Source organism: Ictidomys tridecemlineatus, chromosome 11, assembly GCF_052094955.1.
Source record: "Ictidomys tridecemlineatus isolate mIctTri1 chromosome 11, mIctTri1.hap1, whole genome shotgun sequence".
NCBI lineage: Eukaryota > Metazoa > Chordata > Mammalia > Rodentia > Sciuridae > Ictidomys > Ictidomys tridecemlineatus.
The window spans coordinates 15,604,957-15,621,373 of NC_135487.1; the positions used below are offsets into that span (position 1 = coordinate 15,604,957).

A 16,417-nucleotide genomic window follows, 5' to 3' on the forward strand; every position below is an offset into this window, starting at 1 on the left:
ACTGTTTAGAGTCACCTGTTGAACTCCTGAAGGACAGGACCAATCTAAGGCTTGGGATTTGCTTCAAAATAAGATGAGAGTCAGGGAAGCAGCTGGGGCGACGAGGAAATGGGCTTCACCCTCCACTTCTACTTCTGCGAACAATTCGAATTCTCCATGAAAGTAAAAAGTGGGAGCTGGGGGTGAAAACATAAGATTGACAAAGTATTGGTAATGTTGAGGCTTTTATGTATGTTTAAAAACTTCTACGGGGGGGCTGGGGATGTGGCTCAAGCGGTAGCGCGCTCGCCTGGCATGCGTGCGGCCCGGGTTCGATCCTCAGCACCACATACCAACAAAGATGTTGTGTCCGCCGAAAACTAAAAATAAATATTAAAAATTCTCTCTCTCCTCTCTCTCTCTCCTCTCTCACTCTCTCTTTAAAAAAAAAAAAAAAAAAAAAAAACTTCTACAGGGCTGGGGCTGTGGCTCAGTGGTAGAGCACTTGCCTTGCATGCGTGAGGCCCTGGGTTCAATCCTCAGCACCACATAAAAGTAAATATATTTAAAAAATAATAATAATAATTTTAAAATATCTTCTACAACAAAAATTAATAAAACAGGACAAAGGGGCCAAATCCAGTAGTGCCCACCTGCAATCCCAGCAACACAGGAGACTGAGGCAGGAGGACTGAGAGCTGGAGGTCAGCCTGGGCAACTTCGAGGCTCTAAGCAACTTACCCTTTCTCAAAATAAAAAAAAAAAAAGAACTAGGGATGCAGCTCAGTGGGAAAGCACCCCAGTACCCAAGACAAAAACAAAAACAGACAAAGGGGTCTCACATTCAGGACAGCTGGGAAGGTCTGCATGAAGTTATGTGACCCTCGATTTGCAACCTTAGTACCGTGTAGTGGACGGGTCCCCTTTCTATCCACAGATGGGCTCTGTCAACAGGAGCCAGGGGATGGAAAAGTGGGTTTGGGAAAATTTGGTCTAAGGGAGGCCAGAGGGCCCAGGGCCCAGGACAGCTCCTCCAGGGGAGGGGGAAGGGCCAGGCAGCAGCTGCTGACTGACCTGCTGGCTAAAGGCAGCCACAAAGCCCAACTGCAGGGGACACATGCAAGAAGAGGACAGATGAGCAGTGCAGGCCGAGTCCCACTCCTAGCACTACAACCCCTGCTGCAGACTCCCACCTCCCACCTGCAGGATGGACACCACAGTCAGTCACTGCAGCTCCAGTCACGCCCACTGAAGGGGCCCCATGGAAACTGGGGGTGTTTGTGGCCACACCCACATAAGCATAAGCTGCTCTGTAGGTGTTACACTCTTATCTTCACACTCACCCAACCGCCAGAGCCAAAGAAGACAGGGAGCCCCACAGGGCCCCTCCTGGGTGAGACGGGAAGTCTTTGCAAGCATCCCATCCTCCAGGGCAACCTGCCTCAGCTCCGTTCATCTGTCAAGCACAGAATCTCAAATGTGCAGATCTGCCCCTCCATCTTAGTGAGGCCCAAGGGTAAAGCCTTGAACAGAGACACGGCACATAGTAGGTGCACACATGCAGAGTGCCTGGCTGTCCTGTGGGCCCTGTGGGTGCTGGGGGAGAGAGAATGCAGACGGGCACGTGCTAAGGTTGGAGGGGGCCTTGGCAGACCTGGGGCGGCAGAGAAGCCCGGAGCAGCGCGCTCCCCCGCAGGTGAAGAGATGCTTCTTCAGTGCTGAGTACAGCAGGACAGGGAAGGGGGCACATGGGAGCAGGGGTCAAGTCCCCAGGACAGAAGCCCTCAGAACAGCTGGACAGCAGCCAGAGGCCTACAGGGGCTGAGCCTTAGGAGGCCAGCGGGATGTGCACAGTAATGACCAGAGCCAAGTGGCCCCGGAGACGACCAACTGGGACAGCGGATGCAGTGCGCGCGAGCTGGTGTCCGCTCTCCCCCAGCACTGGACCCACTCTGCGCTTTTATATCACCTTTTCAGAAACCCCAAGAGTTTCACAGATGAGAAAAACAAGGCCCAGGGAAGTAGGGCATGTGCCCAGGCAGCCTGGCCCCCAGGGACCCTGCTTTGAACCAAACCCTGAGGTTTTATCCTACAAGTGAAGGCCGCCCAACAAGAGCAGTGACTGACAGATTCACATGGTAGAAAACTCAGCTCTGCGCTCAGCTGTAGACTCATGACCAGGCAGGAGACAGGGAGTGCAGTCCCGTCCCCAGGGCACAACAGGTTGACTAGGGAACACAGGTCGGCAGGGCCGAAGCAGATTACCCAACAGGAAGGACTCGGATTCCGAGCTCCCAGGGCGAGTCTATCACTAACATGAAGTGCACCCGCTGCCCCATTTCCTGAGCGTGGCTTTGGGGCAGGCACTGTGTAGTCACTGTCTAGCTATCCCTCCAACAGCCCCGTGAAGCAGTCATTATCTCCCCGCTTTACAGAGGAGGAAAGCAGGCTGGGGTAGGCCCAGCAAGCTGTTCAAGGTCATGCAGCAAGCTTGAGGAAGTGCAGAGCCCTGGCCTCCAGAGCCCTCAGCCTCCAGAGCCCTCTCTAACTTCCACACTACAGCAAAACCCCACTCTGAGCCCCAGTCATCTCCACAAGGACGCCGTGAAGATAACAATCTTTTCTAATGGCAGATGTCTACAGAGGGGTACAGAAGTGCTTTAGGGGAATGGCCTTCCGGACTGCGCAAGCCTTCAGACAAAGAGCCCTGTACTGCGGGGTGGTGGGAGCAAGGAGCTTGTCTCAGCCATTAGCCCCTCCGTGTGCCTCTGAGTAATTCCTTCTTTCTGTACCCCAGTTGACTTTCTGGGACTCAGAGCTGAGGTTCGTCGTGCCCTGTGAGGTCGCTCTAATGGTGGCTGGAGTGGAAGTCTGCAGATGGCGCCCACCTGGACAAGCACCAGGGCAGCACCAGAGCTTCGGCTGGGGCAGAAGAAGGAGGCGCTGGGGACAGGAGGGCTCTTCCCAGCTGCCCCTCTGCCTCTCCTTACAGAGGTGACCCTGGCCAAGTCCACCTGGCATGGCCCATGGGTGGCCGGCCACAGGGCAAAGCCTAGGAGCCAGGACCTGGGGCCACCCAGTTCTGCCCCATCCCCAGTGGGGTGACCATGCCCAGTCTCCTTCCCTGCCTGGGCCTCCGACTTCTAGACTCCTTGAAACTTCTCCTCGGCGGTATGAAGAGGCTGGGCGGTGGCAGGGAAGACTCCTGCCAGCTCTGACGTTTATTATTTCAGGATCGCTCGGCCTCTCGCTGTTTTCCTTCCTGCGCTGCTGGAGCCCGTGCCTGGCCGTGCGCCCCTCGGTGGGGCCTCTGCAGACCGTTCCCAGTCTGGGCCCCTGTCCAGCCTGGCCAGCTCAGCCTGGCTGCTGCCCGGCACAGGCGGTGGGAAGGGGAGAGGAAGGGGCTGCAGGAAGGGAGCCACTCCCTCGGCTGTGCTGGGGCCTCTGCAAACCCCAAGTTTCCTGGCTGGGATTTTCCTCGGGAGACTGCTCGGCAGGGATGAGCTAAGAGAGCAAGAACTTCGCTCAAGGTTCCCGGAGATTCCCCCTGACCTCTGGCCGCGAGCCCTGAAGTCCTCCCAGCCTGGGGAAGCACCTGGCAGCCGGTTCAGCCAGAGCAGCGGAGGGTCCAGCACCTTGCGCCCCCTGGTCTCCCTTGTTGGCCAGGACGAGCCCCCCATACCCTGGCCTTGCTCTCTCTTCACCACTGTGTCCTTCCACACCAGCCTCTGGAATTCCTGGCAGTTTCCTCACTGTGCCACCAACGGGTCCAGCCACCAGACCTCTGTTCACTCGGCTCCCTTTGCCCGGGGGTGGGGGTGGGGGTGCCTCTTTTCCCTTCCTCCAGTTAACACTTCATCTTTCCTGCCTCAGCTTACCGTGGCCTCTCATCACAACACAACCACCTCTCTTCATGCCATCCTGCGCCTGCTACAGGATTTTTCTTTTTTCTTTTGGGTACTAGGGATGAAATCCAGGGGCAGTCTACCACTGAGCTTCACTCCCAGCCGTTTTTCTTATTTTGAGACAGGGTCTTGCTAAATTGCCCAGGCTAGCCTCAAACTTGGGACCCTCCTGCCTTAGCCTCCCAAGTCACTAGGATAACAGGCTGCACCTCTGTACCTGGCTGCTTTGGGTTTTTATCAGAGCACTCAAAGTCCTATTTACCACACGCCCAAGCTCAGTGGGGCTGAAAACTATAAAAGGGTAGGGATTGCCTAATCGGGCTTGGGGTCTGTAGCACCCAACACAGGGTTCAAGACAGGGGTGTACGTAAACATTTGTAGAATGATTGAGCATTTAAATGGATGAATATTAGCAAGGCCTTCTGGGAACAGAGAAAAGGCAGCAGGGTTGCAGAACTCCAGCTTCCAGCCCACACTGCTCTGAGGTCCAAATTCTGGTCCCAATACTCTTATCTATATGACCTGAGGCAAGTGACTAAGCTTCTCTGAGCCTGTTTCTCCCTGTCAAATGGGACAATGAGAGTGATCCCACAGGACTGAGATCCAGTAGGCATCTCAGTACCTGTCCAAGTGCACAGCACATAGAAGGGCTCCAGCGCAGCTGTTCCTGCCCAGCAGGTGCCTTCTCTGTCCCGCGCTGCCCAGGGGAATCACCTGGAGTGCTGGGGTTGGGGGGGAGGATGCCAGGGCCTCACTGGGACCTGTTAAGCTGGAGGCCCTGGTGGGGTGGGAGCTAGGCATCACCCAGTGGAGTGACCAGCAAAGCACAGCTCCAGGGCCAACGGCCCAAGTCCAAAAGCTAGCCCTGCTACTTACTGCTAGTAGTTGCCAGATTTAGCAAAAACAAATATGGAGCCTGCGAACTTCAGATGTCAATGAATAACTTCCAGGGCACCTATGTCCCATCTGGTACCCTGCCGACTAGGCTACCTCACCCTTCTGTGTCTTAAAAGTGTCCTCCTATGGGAGCACATGCGTTCATGACCATAAAATGCTTACAATCTGCCTGGTGTATTTGTGAGTCCCATTTTTAAAAGCAACAGACCACATGGATGAACTTGGAAAACATTATGCTGACTGAAAGAATTCAGACACAGAAGGCCACATATAGTAGCCCATTTATATGAAATGTCCAAAACAGGCAAATCCACAGAGGCAGAAAGTAGCAGGGGCTGGGGGAGGGGAAGGAGGACTGCACGGTTCCTAAAGGGAGTGATGGAAGCATTCTGGAACCAGACAGTGGTGATGATTGGGTGGCATTGTGAACAGAATAAAGAACACTAAATTGCATGTTTTAAAATGGTTACAAGGTAAATTTTATATTAGGTGAATTTTATCTCAATTTTTAAGAAATTTAGCTAAAAAGTCAAGCATGGTGGTGCACACCTGTAATCTCAGCTACTCTGAGGCAAGAGAATTGAAAGTTCAAGTCCAGCCTGGGCAATATGGGAGATCCTGCCTCAAACAAAAACCAAAAACGGCTGGATAAATAGAAAACTCAGTGGTAGAGCGCTTGCCTAGCATGTGTGAGGCCCTGGGTTCCATTTCCAGTACCACAGGGGAAACCAAAAAAAAAAAAACATCTAAAAGCAGCAGCCCAGAGGATTGCAATGTGCAGCTGGGGACCTCTGGGTTAGCTCTCAGCAAATGTTTGATGAAGAAGCCAACAGATGGGAGAGGGCAAAGGGCAGAGCTGAGGGAAGATCCAGTCTCATTCAAAACCAGTCCAGCTTTTCATTCCCCAATATCCCAAGACATGCAGATTCTTCTGCCAGGACCACCTGGACAATTTTAGTGCTCACTCGTGGAAATTGCCTCACCCCTGTTATAATTATCTTCCCTTTTCTCTGTATAGTTCCTGACCTGTGTATAGGTTTACTTATGTTTTAGTAAAAAGGGATTTTAAAGAGTCATTAAGTACCTGTTATATGCCAGGTATATGATAGATGCTTTATATGGAAAACCCTCAAACAAACACATAACAAAGTTTTCACCATTTCTAACTTATATATGGAGAAACTGAGATTCAGAAAGGTTAAGTGATTTGCCTGAGGTCACAATAGCAATTCAAACCCTGGACTGTCTGACTTCAGTTACCAGTCCCTAGCCACAGAATTCGGCCATGCCCCTCCCTGTGTGCTGTGGGCTGTCAATCTTCTTTTCCCTAGTAGAACCCTCTTACCAGGTGGGGACCTTACCTGGTGATCCCCTGCCCTCTGAAGCTGGCTTTGTACAGGGCAGCTGTTCTGTGAATATGGCTTAATGGGTTACCAGTCTTCCATGGGCACAACATCTCACCACTGATGCTTTCACCCAGCTGCTCATCGGGGTCACCTGGGGACTTTCTGAGCCACTCACTTGCCCAGGCCTCATCCCAGGATTATTCTGCAGGGTGGGGGGGAGATATGGCGTCCGAGGTACATCAAAACTCCACCAAGGCCTACAACCAGCTCAGATAAGTGAACCTTGAGCAGGTATTCCTAGGTCAGCCCCCAAGCTTTCCAAAGCACCTCTGGTGACCTAACCACGGGAGGCAACTCAGGGTCTCCTCAGGTCCCCGGGGCCTGCCCTAGGGTCTGATGAGCCACTCAGCTCACTGTGCCTCGGGGGCCTCACTGACTCCTGCACTTTGGCCCACTGAAGGGACCTTCTCAAAAATCTGCCTAAGAACTCGATGACTGACCAACCCACAAAATTACAGTCATCTTACATTAGACAAAGGCACCAAAAACATACATTGGAGAGAAGACAGCCTCTTCAACAAAAGGTGCTGGGAAAACCGGAAATCCATACACAACAAAATGAAATTAGATCCCTATCTCTCGCCAAGCAAAAAACTCAACTCAAAGTGGATCAAGGACCTAGGAATTAAACCAGAGACCCTGCGTCTAATAGAAGAAAAAGTAGGCCCTATTCTCCATCATGTCAGATTAGACCCCAGCTTCCTAAATAAGACTCCTATAGCACAAGAATTAATATCAAAAATCAATAAATGGGATGGATTTAAACTAAAAAGTTTCTTTTCAACAAAAGAAACAATCTGTGAGGTGAATAGAGAGCCTGCATCTTGGGAGCAAATTTTTACCCCTCACACATCAGATAGAGCACTAATCTCTAGGGTATATAAAGAACTCAGAAAGCTAAACACCAAAAAAAACAAATAACCCAATCAATAAATGGGCCAAGGACCTGAACAGACACTTCTCAGAAGAGGATATACAATCAAACAAGAAATATATGAAAAATTGCTCATCATCTCTAGCAATTAGAGAAATGCAAATCAAAACTGCTCTAAGATTTCATTTCACTCCAGTCAGAATGGCAGCTATTATGAAGACAAACAACAATAAGTATTGGCGAGGATGTGGGGAAAAAGGTACACTCATTCATTGCTGGTGGGACTGCAAATTGGTGCAGCCAATCTGGAAAGCAGTATGGAGATTCCTTGGAAAACTGGGAATGGAACCACCATTTGACCCAGCTATCCCTCTCCTTGGTCTATACCCAAAGGGCTTGAAAACAGCATATTACAGGAACACAGTCACATCAATGTTTATAGCAGCACAATTCACAATAGCTAAACTGTGGAACCAACCTAGATACCCTTCAGCAATGAATGGATTAAAAAAATGTGGCACATATACACAATAGAATATTACTCAGCAATAAAAGGGAATAAAATCATGGCACTTGCAGGTAAACGGATGGAGTTGGAGAAGATAATGCTAAGTGAAGTTAGCCAATCCCAAAAAACCAAATGCTGAATGTTTTCTCTGATAATAAGGAGGCTGATTCATTCTGGGGTAGGGAGGGGGTACATGGGAATATTAGAGGAACTCTAGATAGGGCAAAGGAGAGGGAGGGGAATGGAGGGGGTATGGGGTTAGAAATGATGATGGAATATGATGGACATCATTATCCAAAGTACGTGTATGAAGGCATGAATTGGTGTGAATATATTTTGTATACAACCAGAGATATGAAAAATTGTGCTATGTGTAATATGAATTGTAATGCATTCCGCTGTCATATATAAAACAAATAATGAAAAAAAATAAAAATAGAACTCCATGACTGAATTGCCTTTGAGGAAAGCACTTTCCTTCTCCTCCCACCTAAAGTTCCAGTTTCTGCCCCCAGCTCTTCCTGTGTCACCTCAGTGGCCAGCAATAGATTGACAACAGGCAAGGAAGTAAGAACTCAAGAAGACTGAAATATGGTGACAAGAGGAGATTTTGAGATTCTGGCTCAAGGCTGATGACTCTGGAAGACTCTTAGGCCCATGCAGTGGCAGCTGGGACAGGAAACTGAGATTCAGAAAAGTTAAGATATTTTCCCGAGGTCACACAGCCAATAGGAATTCAAACCCTGAGCTCAGCTGAGTGGAGTTCCAAGCTCAGTTGGAAAACCCTCTTGGCCCAGGTCTCTAGCTCCACCCCAAGTCTTTGCTTTCATTCTCTGATCTTTCATCTGTCCTCTACGAACCGGTCCAGGCAGGCAACCAACGACCTCCATGTTGCCAAAGCTAGGGGTCATATCTGTCATTTTCTTGTTTTACCTGGGAGCATGCAGGCAGCAGGACACCTGGGACACTGACCTCAAGGCGCTGCACTCTCTTGATTTCCTTCCTGCCTGGCAGCTCCTTCCCAGTCTCCTTCGCCAACGCCTCTGCCCCACCTCTCTACGCCAGGGCTTCCAGAGCTTGAGCCTGGGCCCTCCTCATTCCTCCCAGGTGATCGTCTCCATTTCCACAGCTTTGACATCAGCCAACACGAGGCACACAGTGTGGCTCCCCTCCCTTGCCTGGGACCTCCTGGGAGGCTGGTTTAAAGGCAGATTCCCAGACACCCCACAAGCTGGCAAACCCCTGGCAAAGACATTGGGCACGGTGGCACACTCCTGTAAAGCCGTAATCACAAGGCTGACCTGGGCAACTTAGCAAGACCCTGTCTCAAAAAATAAAAAGGGCCAGGGATGTGGCTCAGTGGTAGAGAAGCCCTAAATTCAACCCACAAAGACACTGTCATCTTTGCTAGTCCTGTCTCTGAACCTCCTTCCCATGGCTGAGGAATTACTTGCTGCACAAATCTTAGAAGACCTTGCCTCCTCCAAAAGCTGAAAAGATCAAACTCTTGCTTCCCAGCCTCCCTTGCACCTAGGCTCAACTAATCAGAGGCCCTCACTGCAGACTCTGAATCAGAAGCAGAGATAGTTGGAAGGTTCATTTTAATGCCGGTGGCAAGAGCAGTGATAGCGCCCAATATCCAGGGGACAGTGGCACTATAAGCTGTGGCATTTATTATGTGGCACTACAAGATGTGGCATTTATTATGTGGCACCAGTGACCTGCCAAACTGGCTGGTGGTGTGATTTGAGCTTCAGACTCTCATCTCCAACTGCTTTCTTGACATTTCACCTGGTTGTCTCAAGACCCATAAGATGTACACACAGAATTCTTTCTCTCAAACCTGGGTGCCCTCCCAGATTTTCCCTTCTTAGAACATGGTACTCTTCCATCAGAGATTTGGGAACCAGGATGGTAATGGTAATGAAGCTCAGTGGTAGAGCACTTAACCTAGCATGCCAAGGGCTGTGGGTAGGATCCTCTGCACCAAAAAAAGGACAGGAAGAAAGAAAGAAATTTGGGAGCCATTTCCCAATGGTATTCTACCAGCAAACCTTGGTGTTATTACTTATAAAATACTTCTATGAGCCGAAGGCAGTGGCACCCACCTATAATGCCAGTGGCTCTAGAGGCTGAGACAGGAGGATCACAGTTTCAAGGCCAGCCTCAGCAATTTAGCAAGGCCCTAAGCAACTCAGCAAGACCTTGTCTCAAAATAAAAAATAAAAAGGGTTGGAGGTGTGGCTCTATAGTTAAATGCCCCGGGGCTCAATCCTTGATCCAAAAAAAAAAAAAGCAATCTTCTATAATCTGTCTACTACTTCTCTTCTCCTCCACCAATCACAACCCCATCTACACTACCCCCATCTCTTCCCTGAACAACTGCCTTAGACTGCTTGGGTCTTCTCCTGCCCGTTCCAATGTAGCCTCCACACACTGGATTACGTTACTTGCCTGAATAAGGACGTAAAATCCAAATTCCCTAGCAGGGCCTATAAGTTTACATATGACCTAGCCCCGCCCACCTTCCCAAACTCATCTGACCGCACTCTTCCATTTGCTCATCACTAGGCTTCTGCCCCTCTGCCCTCCTTTACGTGTAACATGTACTTCAGGGTCTTTGCTGCCTCAGAGCCTTTTCTTAAGCAACTGCCTCCATCTGGGGCTCCCCCACAACATTGTTTTCTATGTGTACTCCTTTTTAGCTTTTTTCTTTTACTTGTTATTCAAACAATACTTTCTAAGCATCTAGTATGGTGCTAGGGCAAAGCACCATAGTAACCCCCTAGTAAGGGGGCTGGGGGCACAGCTCAGTGGTAGAGCACATACCGAGCATGCATGAGGCCTGGTTCCATCCCCAGCACTACCAAAAATACAAATAGAAAATGCTGGGAATATGACAGTGAGATTAGATTCTAGCCTCTTGGAACTAAAAATCTATTAAAAACTTGAAGTGTAGTAAAATACACACACATCTATAATGTGTGCTGCAAAGGAGAGTGGTGCAGAGCCACTGCAGAAACTGACTGGGGTAAAAGAAGTCAGACCAATGAGGAGGCTGCTGCCTGTTCCAGGAGATGGCAGGCCGTGGACGAGGGATGGGACCTAGAAAAGGCGGCTGACTGCAGAGATGCTCCAAGGTAGAACTGAGGCCCGGGCAAGAGGCGCGAGAGGTGGCGTGAGGCTTCCAGCTTGTGCAATGGGGTACAGAGAGGGACCATCTCTGGAAAGGGGACACCAAAGAGGGCTTAAGCAGTCGTGAGTACAGTCTAAGTGGCTGTCAAGTGAGGGTCCAGAGGGCTAGAACTACAAATGCGCAAGTCATCTGGAGGTGGGAGGTGACTGAACCAGGGGTGTGGACGAGGCGTCCTGGAGAGGGAGGCTGGCTGGTGAAGAGATGAGGACCCAGGACCAAAGTTTAACGAGAGCACAAGGCACAATCCTGCTGTATTTCCCAGCTCTGGTCTGTCCTCCCCAGAAGACTGTAAGCTAAGGACAGCAACTGCATCTTTCACTGAGCATGTCTTCTATAGGGCTGAGCCCCAGTGCCGCTGTGGCCCTGAGCCAGCCTCATCCATTTCTTGGTGACATGACTGAGTCTGCTGGTTCCCACTGCCCAGCAAGTCTCTAAGCCTGCTTGGCATTCAAGCCCTCTAAGTCTCGCTGCACCCTCCTAGCACTGTAACCCAGTTCACCTTTTACTTCTAAGTCTCAGTTTTCCAAACGGGATTCATCTACACTCCTGCTCTGCACTAGGGAGGTACACAACAGAATGGGCACAGTGCCCCTCCCCGGAACCAGGAAGATGCCCTGCAGAGAGGAGCTCCATGGACCTTGTGGGGCTGTCCAGGCCTCACCCTTCTTCTGACAAATGCTCCCCTCCCACATGGCAGGTCTCGGTGGCCATGTTTACCCTGCTGTGTCTGTTCCTCCATGACCTGGGCTGATGAAACAGGGGTGGAGACCCAGCTTCTGGGACAAATCCAGACGCTGGGCTGGGCTGGGCTGGGCTGGGCTGTCAGCCCCTGCCAGGAACTCAGAAGTGGGACACGAGACTGGCTTGGTTACATTTAGACACCAGACCAGTGAGATCACGTGATCACGGGGCCTGTCTGATGATAGGGGAGTAAAAGCAAAGACAGAGCTGCCTCAGCTCCTGGGGCTCCAGGCCAGACCCGCTGCTCCCCAGTTCCTCCAGGCACCTCTAAGTCCTTAAAACTAATTTCCCTTCAACAGAAACAAGCCTCAGAGAGTTTATATTTCTTTTAAGCAATCTCTAGGGTCACATAATTTTCACATTATAACAAATATAGATGTACTTTGAAGCAAACTGTAAAATCATGAGAATATTAAAACTTAAGAATGAAATCCTTTCTAAATCCAGATTCAAAGAAGCAAAAATCAAAGATAAACTTAAAATGTGCATTATAAGATAAGAAATTTAAAACATATAAGATATGATATTGATCTAGGTAAATATCCCTCTAACCACTTCCCTTCCCACCAATAATCTATTTGCTATGAGGACATAATCAGGAGCCGGTGCTCTCCTCTGGGGAGAGTACAGTCAACATGGCTTATCGGGTTCCTGATAGGCCCTCTTCCCAACAGCCTCTGAACTCACTCACTGTATTCTTCATTAACCACAGTTCAGCCATCCAGCCTGGAAGTGTTGCTTCCTCCAGGAAGCTCTCCCTGGCTGCACTAGTCCTCACAGGCTCTCTCCCTCTCCTGCCCTGCTAGACTTTTATGGCACTGACTATACCTTTCTTTGAGCACTCAGGACAGAGTCTGGCATTCCTACTAATCTCCATAAGATGGGGTGCATGTCCCAACCAGTTAGTCAACCAAAAGTAGCATCTTTATATCCTTGGAGCCAACACAGAGATGGCCTGGAGAACCAGAGAAAGCACAGCAGTCAGACAGACCCGCTATGCGACAAAGGGCAACTGCCTAATCTCCCTGGGCCCATTCTCACTTGTGATAGTGTATCAATGGTATGTGGCTGTAAAGGGGCCCAGGACAGGAAGAAACTGGCTATCTTACTATCTTTAAGACTCCCTTACTTTGTGCAGTGCTTCATAATTAAAAACAAAAAACTTTAACAACCCAGAGAGGGAGGTAAGCAGGGAGGGATTAATGAGACCCATTTAAAGAATGAAATAAATAACTGAGGTTCAGAGAAGTTACATTTAGGGAGGACAGACAGGTGGACCTTAGAAGAGAAAAAGAGCAGGGCTTGGAACACTAAGGAAGAAATGCTAGTTCTCTCACTACCCAGCCATTGAGAGCTTGGACAGTTTCTCGCCCTCTGGATCTCAGTTTCTCCATCTTAAATGAGGGAATTCCCAGCTGATTTCATTAAAGCGTCCCTCAGCTCAGACATTCTAGTTTTCTGTGACCTGCCCAGGGTCCTTTCCAACAGTGCTGCCAAAAAGAGCAGCAAGTCCTAGGACAGGGTCCCTGTTACTTACAGGAAACCAAATGAAATTAGGAGACTTGATTTAAGAATCAGTTTCATTTTGATTCAGCCACATGGAACTTCAAGCCTGGGAGTGAGTTAGTTATGCCCAGACTGGGAGGGGTGGTTTTGCAGCATCAGACCACATGTAAGCACAATATAATAACAACACATACATGCAAATGCAAAAACAATCAGGAAACCTCAGGAAGGTCTAATCCAAAGGTCAGACCCTTAACTTTTGGGGGCACTGAAAGGCTAAAGAGAAAAGATGTGTTTAGGTGCCCAAGACTTTCTGTTACAAAAATGAGCCCTTGCATGCACCAACCAAAGATCCAAAGGTAAAGGAGGCTGGGTTTTATCCAGCCTAAACTGGGACAAAGCTGAATCCTGACCAGAGTTTTCTGGGCTTCCAGACCTGTTCTAAGGCCTCCCTCCCCAAACACAAAATGCTCATATGCACAATGCCAGTCAAGGCCAGATGTGCATGGGCATAAATAGACGTTTCTCTCCACAGGAAAGGGTCCACCGTGCAGCTCCTTCTGCTCTAATGAACAACCTGGAGAGGAAGGTGAGCTGTGAGAGTCCTAAAGATTCCCATGGCACTTAACTCTACCTGGTCATAAAATGCAAGGCTACAGTGACACTCCTCAGGGAGCACTCCTCAAGACAAGGCTGTGCGGCAGCACTCCCCTGTGAGCCTCCCAATAAATTACATACATTCCTGGGCAGCAGACTCTAAACTACTGAATCTGCTCAAGGAAAGGATCCAAACCTCACTGGTTGCTTATTTTCTTTAAAACAAGCATTCCTACTATGTTCAAGAGTCAAGAGACTCAATCACCACCATCAAAAGAGGTCTGTCAATTAACCTGGCAATCGATTGATAATCATTCCATGTATCAAGATGCATGCTTTAATGGCGGAATGAGACGGACATCATTACCCTAGGTACGTGTATAATTGCATGAAGGTTGTGACTCTAATGCACAACTAGAGAAATGAAAAATTCTGTTCCATTTGGGTACAATGAATCAAAGAGCTTTCTAATGTCATATATAACTAATTAGAACTAATAAATAAATAAAAGATGCGTGCTTTACACACATTGCTTCACATAATACCAAACTCTGAGAGGTGAACATTCTTATCCCCATTTTACAGATGACAGAATAGGTCACATGGCCAAGCTCACCTAGATGAAAAAATTCATAGCCAGACTCTGAACACTGCTCTGCCTTCCCAAAGTCAATTCCCTTTGTACAATTCTCTACTATCCTTTAGAAGGGAGACAGACAAACAGACTTGCAGATGGAGGGTCAGCTGGCCAGGGGAGAAAAAGTTTACCAAGACACTGGCTCAGAGTACTATAACTATGGAGCTTTGTTCTGTCACAGAGTAGACGCCCAGCACACTTATGGTGAAGGATGCAAGACTAGAGATGAGATCCACAAATGCCACCCCAATTCAGGGCACCCTCTGGAGAGGAGCTGCACAATCACATTCTGTTGGCCCAAAGCCATAGGGTGTCTAACCTAGACTATTCCCTGCAGAGGAGCCAGGGAAAGCTGCAATAAGTTCGGAGAAGAGGAATGAACTCCAGTGAACATGGGAATGGGGTGGGGCAGCCTGCAAGGGCAAAGAAAAGGCCTGGGACGCTTTGCTGGGAAAGACAAAGAGGAGAGGGGAGGGGAGAGGAGCCTATAAACTTGCCAACAGCCCGGCCAAGGTGAACCCCGGCTCCTGGCGCCTTCCCATCCGCATTCATTCCACAAGGCGGGCCAAGTCTCAGAACGAGCGGCAGAGGGTAGGGTGAACTCCCTGCAACCCAGAGAAGTCAGATAACGTGGTGGGGAGCCTGCTCTTCAACTGGGGAGTGACTTGGAGGTGGGGGGCACATTTGTGAGGCTCCGAAGATGAAAACAGAGCTTAAGGCGCTGAGCAAACAAACATCTGACCGGGCAGATCTCCCAGAGCATCTGGGGCATGTGCCCCGACATGTGGAGTCTGTCATCGAGGTGACCTCGAGCCCCCTCACGGAGAGTCCCTCGGGCCCTCCCCCGCCTCGACGGTGAGGACGCAGATGTTTGAGATGTGCTGGGTTCCCACAGATCTAGGAAGGGGGCGGGTTTCTGGGGCCCAGCGGAGGACCCTCGCAGCTCGCAGGGCGCCTGTGAAGGTCAAGGCCAGGCCCCGCACAACCTCAGCCCCCTCCCGTCTCGGGCGCCTCACCTCCTCCCGCGCCAGCGCCGCCCCCCGGCACCGGGGCATCTTGGCGGCGAAGGCGGCGGCCCCAGCCGGGGAGCTGAGGTCCTCTGCGGTGACGGCCAGGAACTCGGCGACGCTGAGCTGCTCAGGCATGGCGGACGCTGGTCGGGGGCACCGGGGCTGCCGGAGCGGGACGCGGGGGGCGCTACGCTGCAGCGCGTTGGGCCGGCCTCACCAACCGCCGCGGGCCCGGTCCGGACCTCCGCGTGCCCCGCCCCCGGGCCCGCAGCGCCCCGCCCCCACCCCGACGCCCCGCCCCTCGCCGGCGCCCCAGGCTCGGTTCCCAAGGGCTCCCGGGACCTTTATCCAACTCCCCAGCCCCCTCCCGGCCCCTCGCCTAACTCAGAGACTCGGTGCTCAAGGGCTTCCAGCCCCCCAGAACTCTGCCCCGGCCATTCGCCTCCTTAGCCCCGCCCCCGGCCCGCTGACCCGTCCCCTCGGCCCCGCCCCCGGCCCCGCCCCCAAGGCCTCCCAGCGGGGAGAGCTCCCTCCCCGCCCCTGCCTGAGTCCCCCGCCCTGCCCCCGCGAGCGTGCCGCCTCCAGCCCCGCCCCGGCTGCCGCCCCGCCCCGGCCTCTTCGCCGCTGCTGCCCAAGTCTCCCTACTTGTCCCCGCAGGGCTCGCTCGCGGTTTGTCCCGCTCTCCAGCCCCCCAAGTCCTCCTTCCCTTCCACGGCTCTGGTTGCCCTATCCCTGCGTCTCTCCTTAGTGTCCATAGCCTCTTCCCCCGTTTGCATGACCTCGCCCCTCTGGCTCACCCCCAGCCTCCGGACTACCCCAGCACCTCTCAGTCCAAGCGTCCCGGGGTCCTCACTTCGCGCTCTACTAAGTTCTGAACCTGGCCAGAATTAACCTGCTAACCAGGGCCTCCTCGTCGCACTGTGTGACCCGGCACCGTTGGCTAGCTGGGCGACTTTGGGAAGACTACTTCTTTTATCCAAACCAGTTTTCTTAGCTGTAAAAGCTTGATGCCCATGTAGTTGTGATGTTTTAAATAAAGAACGTATGGAAGCCAGATTTAAAATTAGGTAGTCAGTGTAGTTAGGTAAATCGGGTCTAATATGGAGTGAAATCTAAAATGGAGGCCATGAGAATGAATTCCCGGAAAAGTTGAGCAACTCT

General features: G+C 50.9%; 1 protein-coding gene across 6 annotated transcripts in view; it reads right to left on the reverse strand.

Annotated features, from left to right (window-relative positions):
• The window catches only part of Asap3 (ArfGAP with SH3 domain, ankyrin repeat and PH domain 3), a 43,138-nt gene extending 27,545 nt beyond the window's left edge, over positions 1 to 15,593 (reverse strand). Inside the window, exon 1 of one of the 6 annotated variants that reach the window (XM_040288096.2) lies at positions 15,263 to 15,571. In XM_040288096.2, coding sequence (XP_040144030.1) covers positions 15,263 to 15,391 — 129 coding nt within the window. In that variant the 5' untranslated portion in view covers positions 15,392 to 15,571. Of the gene's footprint in view, positions 1 to 15,262 lie in introns of all 6 variants that reach the window. The other 5 variants (XM_040288097.2, XM_021734229.3, XM_005317588.5 and 2 more) reach the window with 5 other exon arrangements.
• Between the last annotated feature and the right edge of the window lie 824 nt (positions 15,594 to 16,417).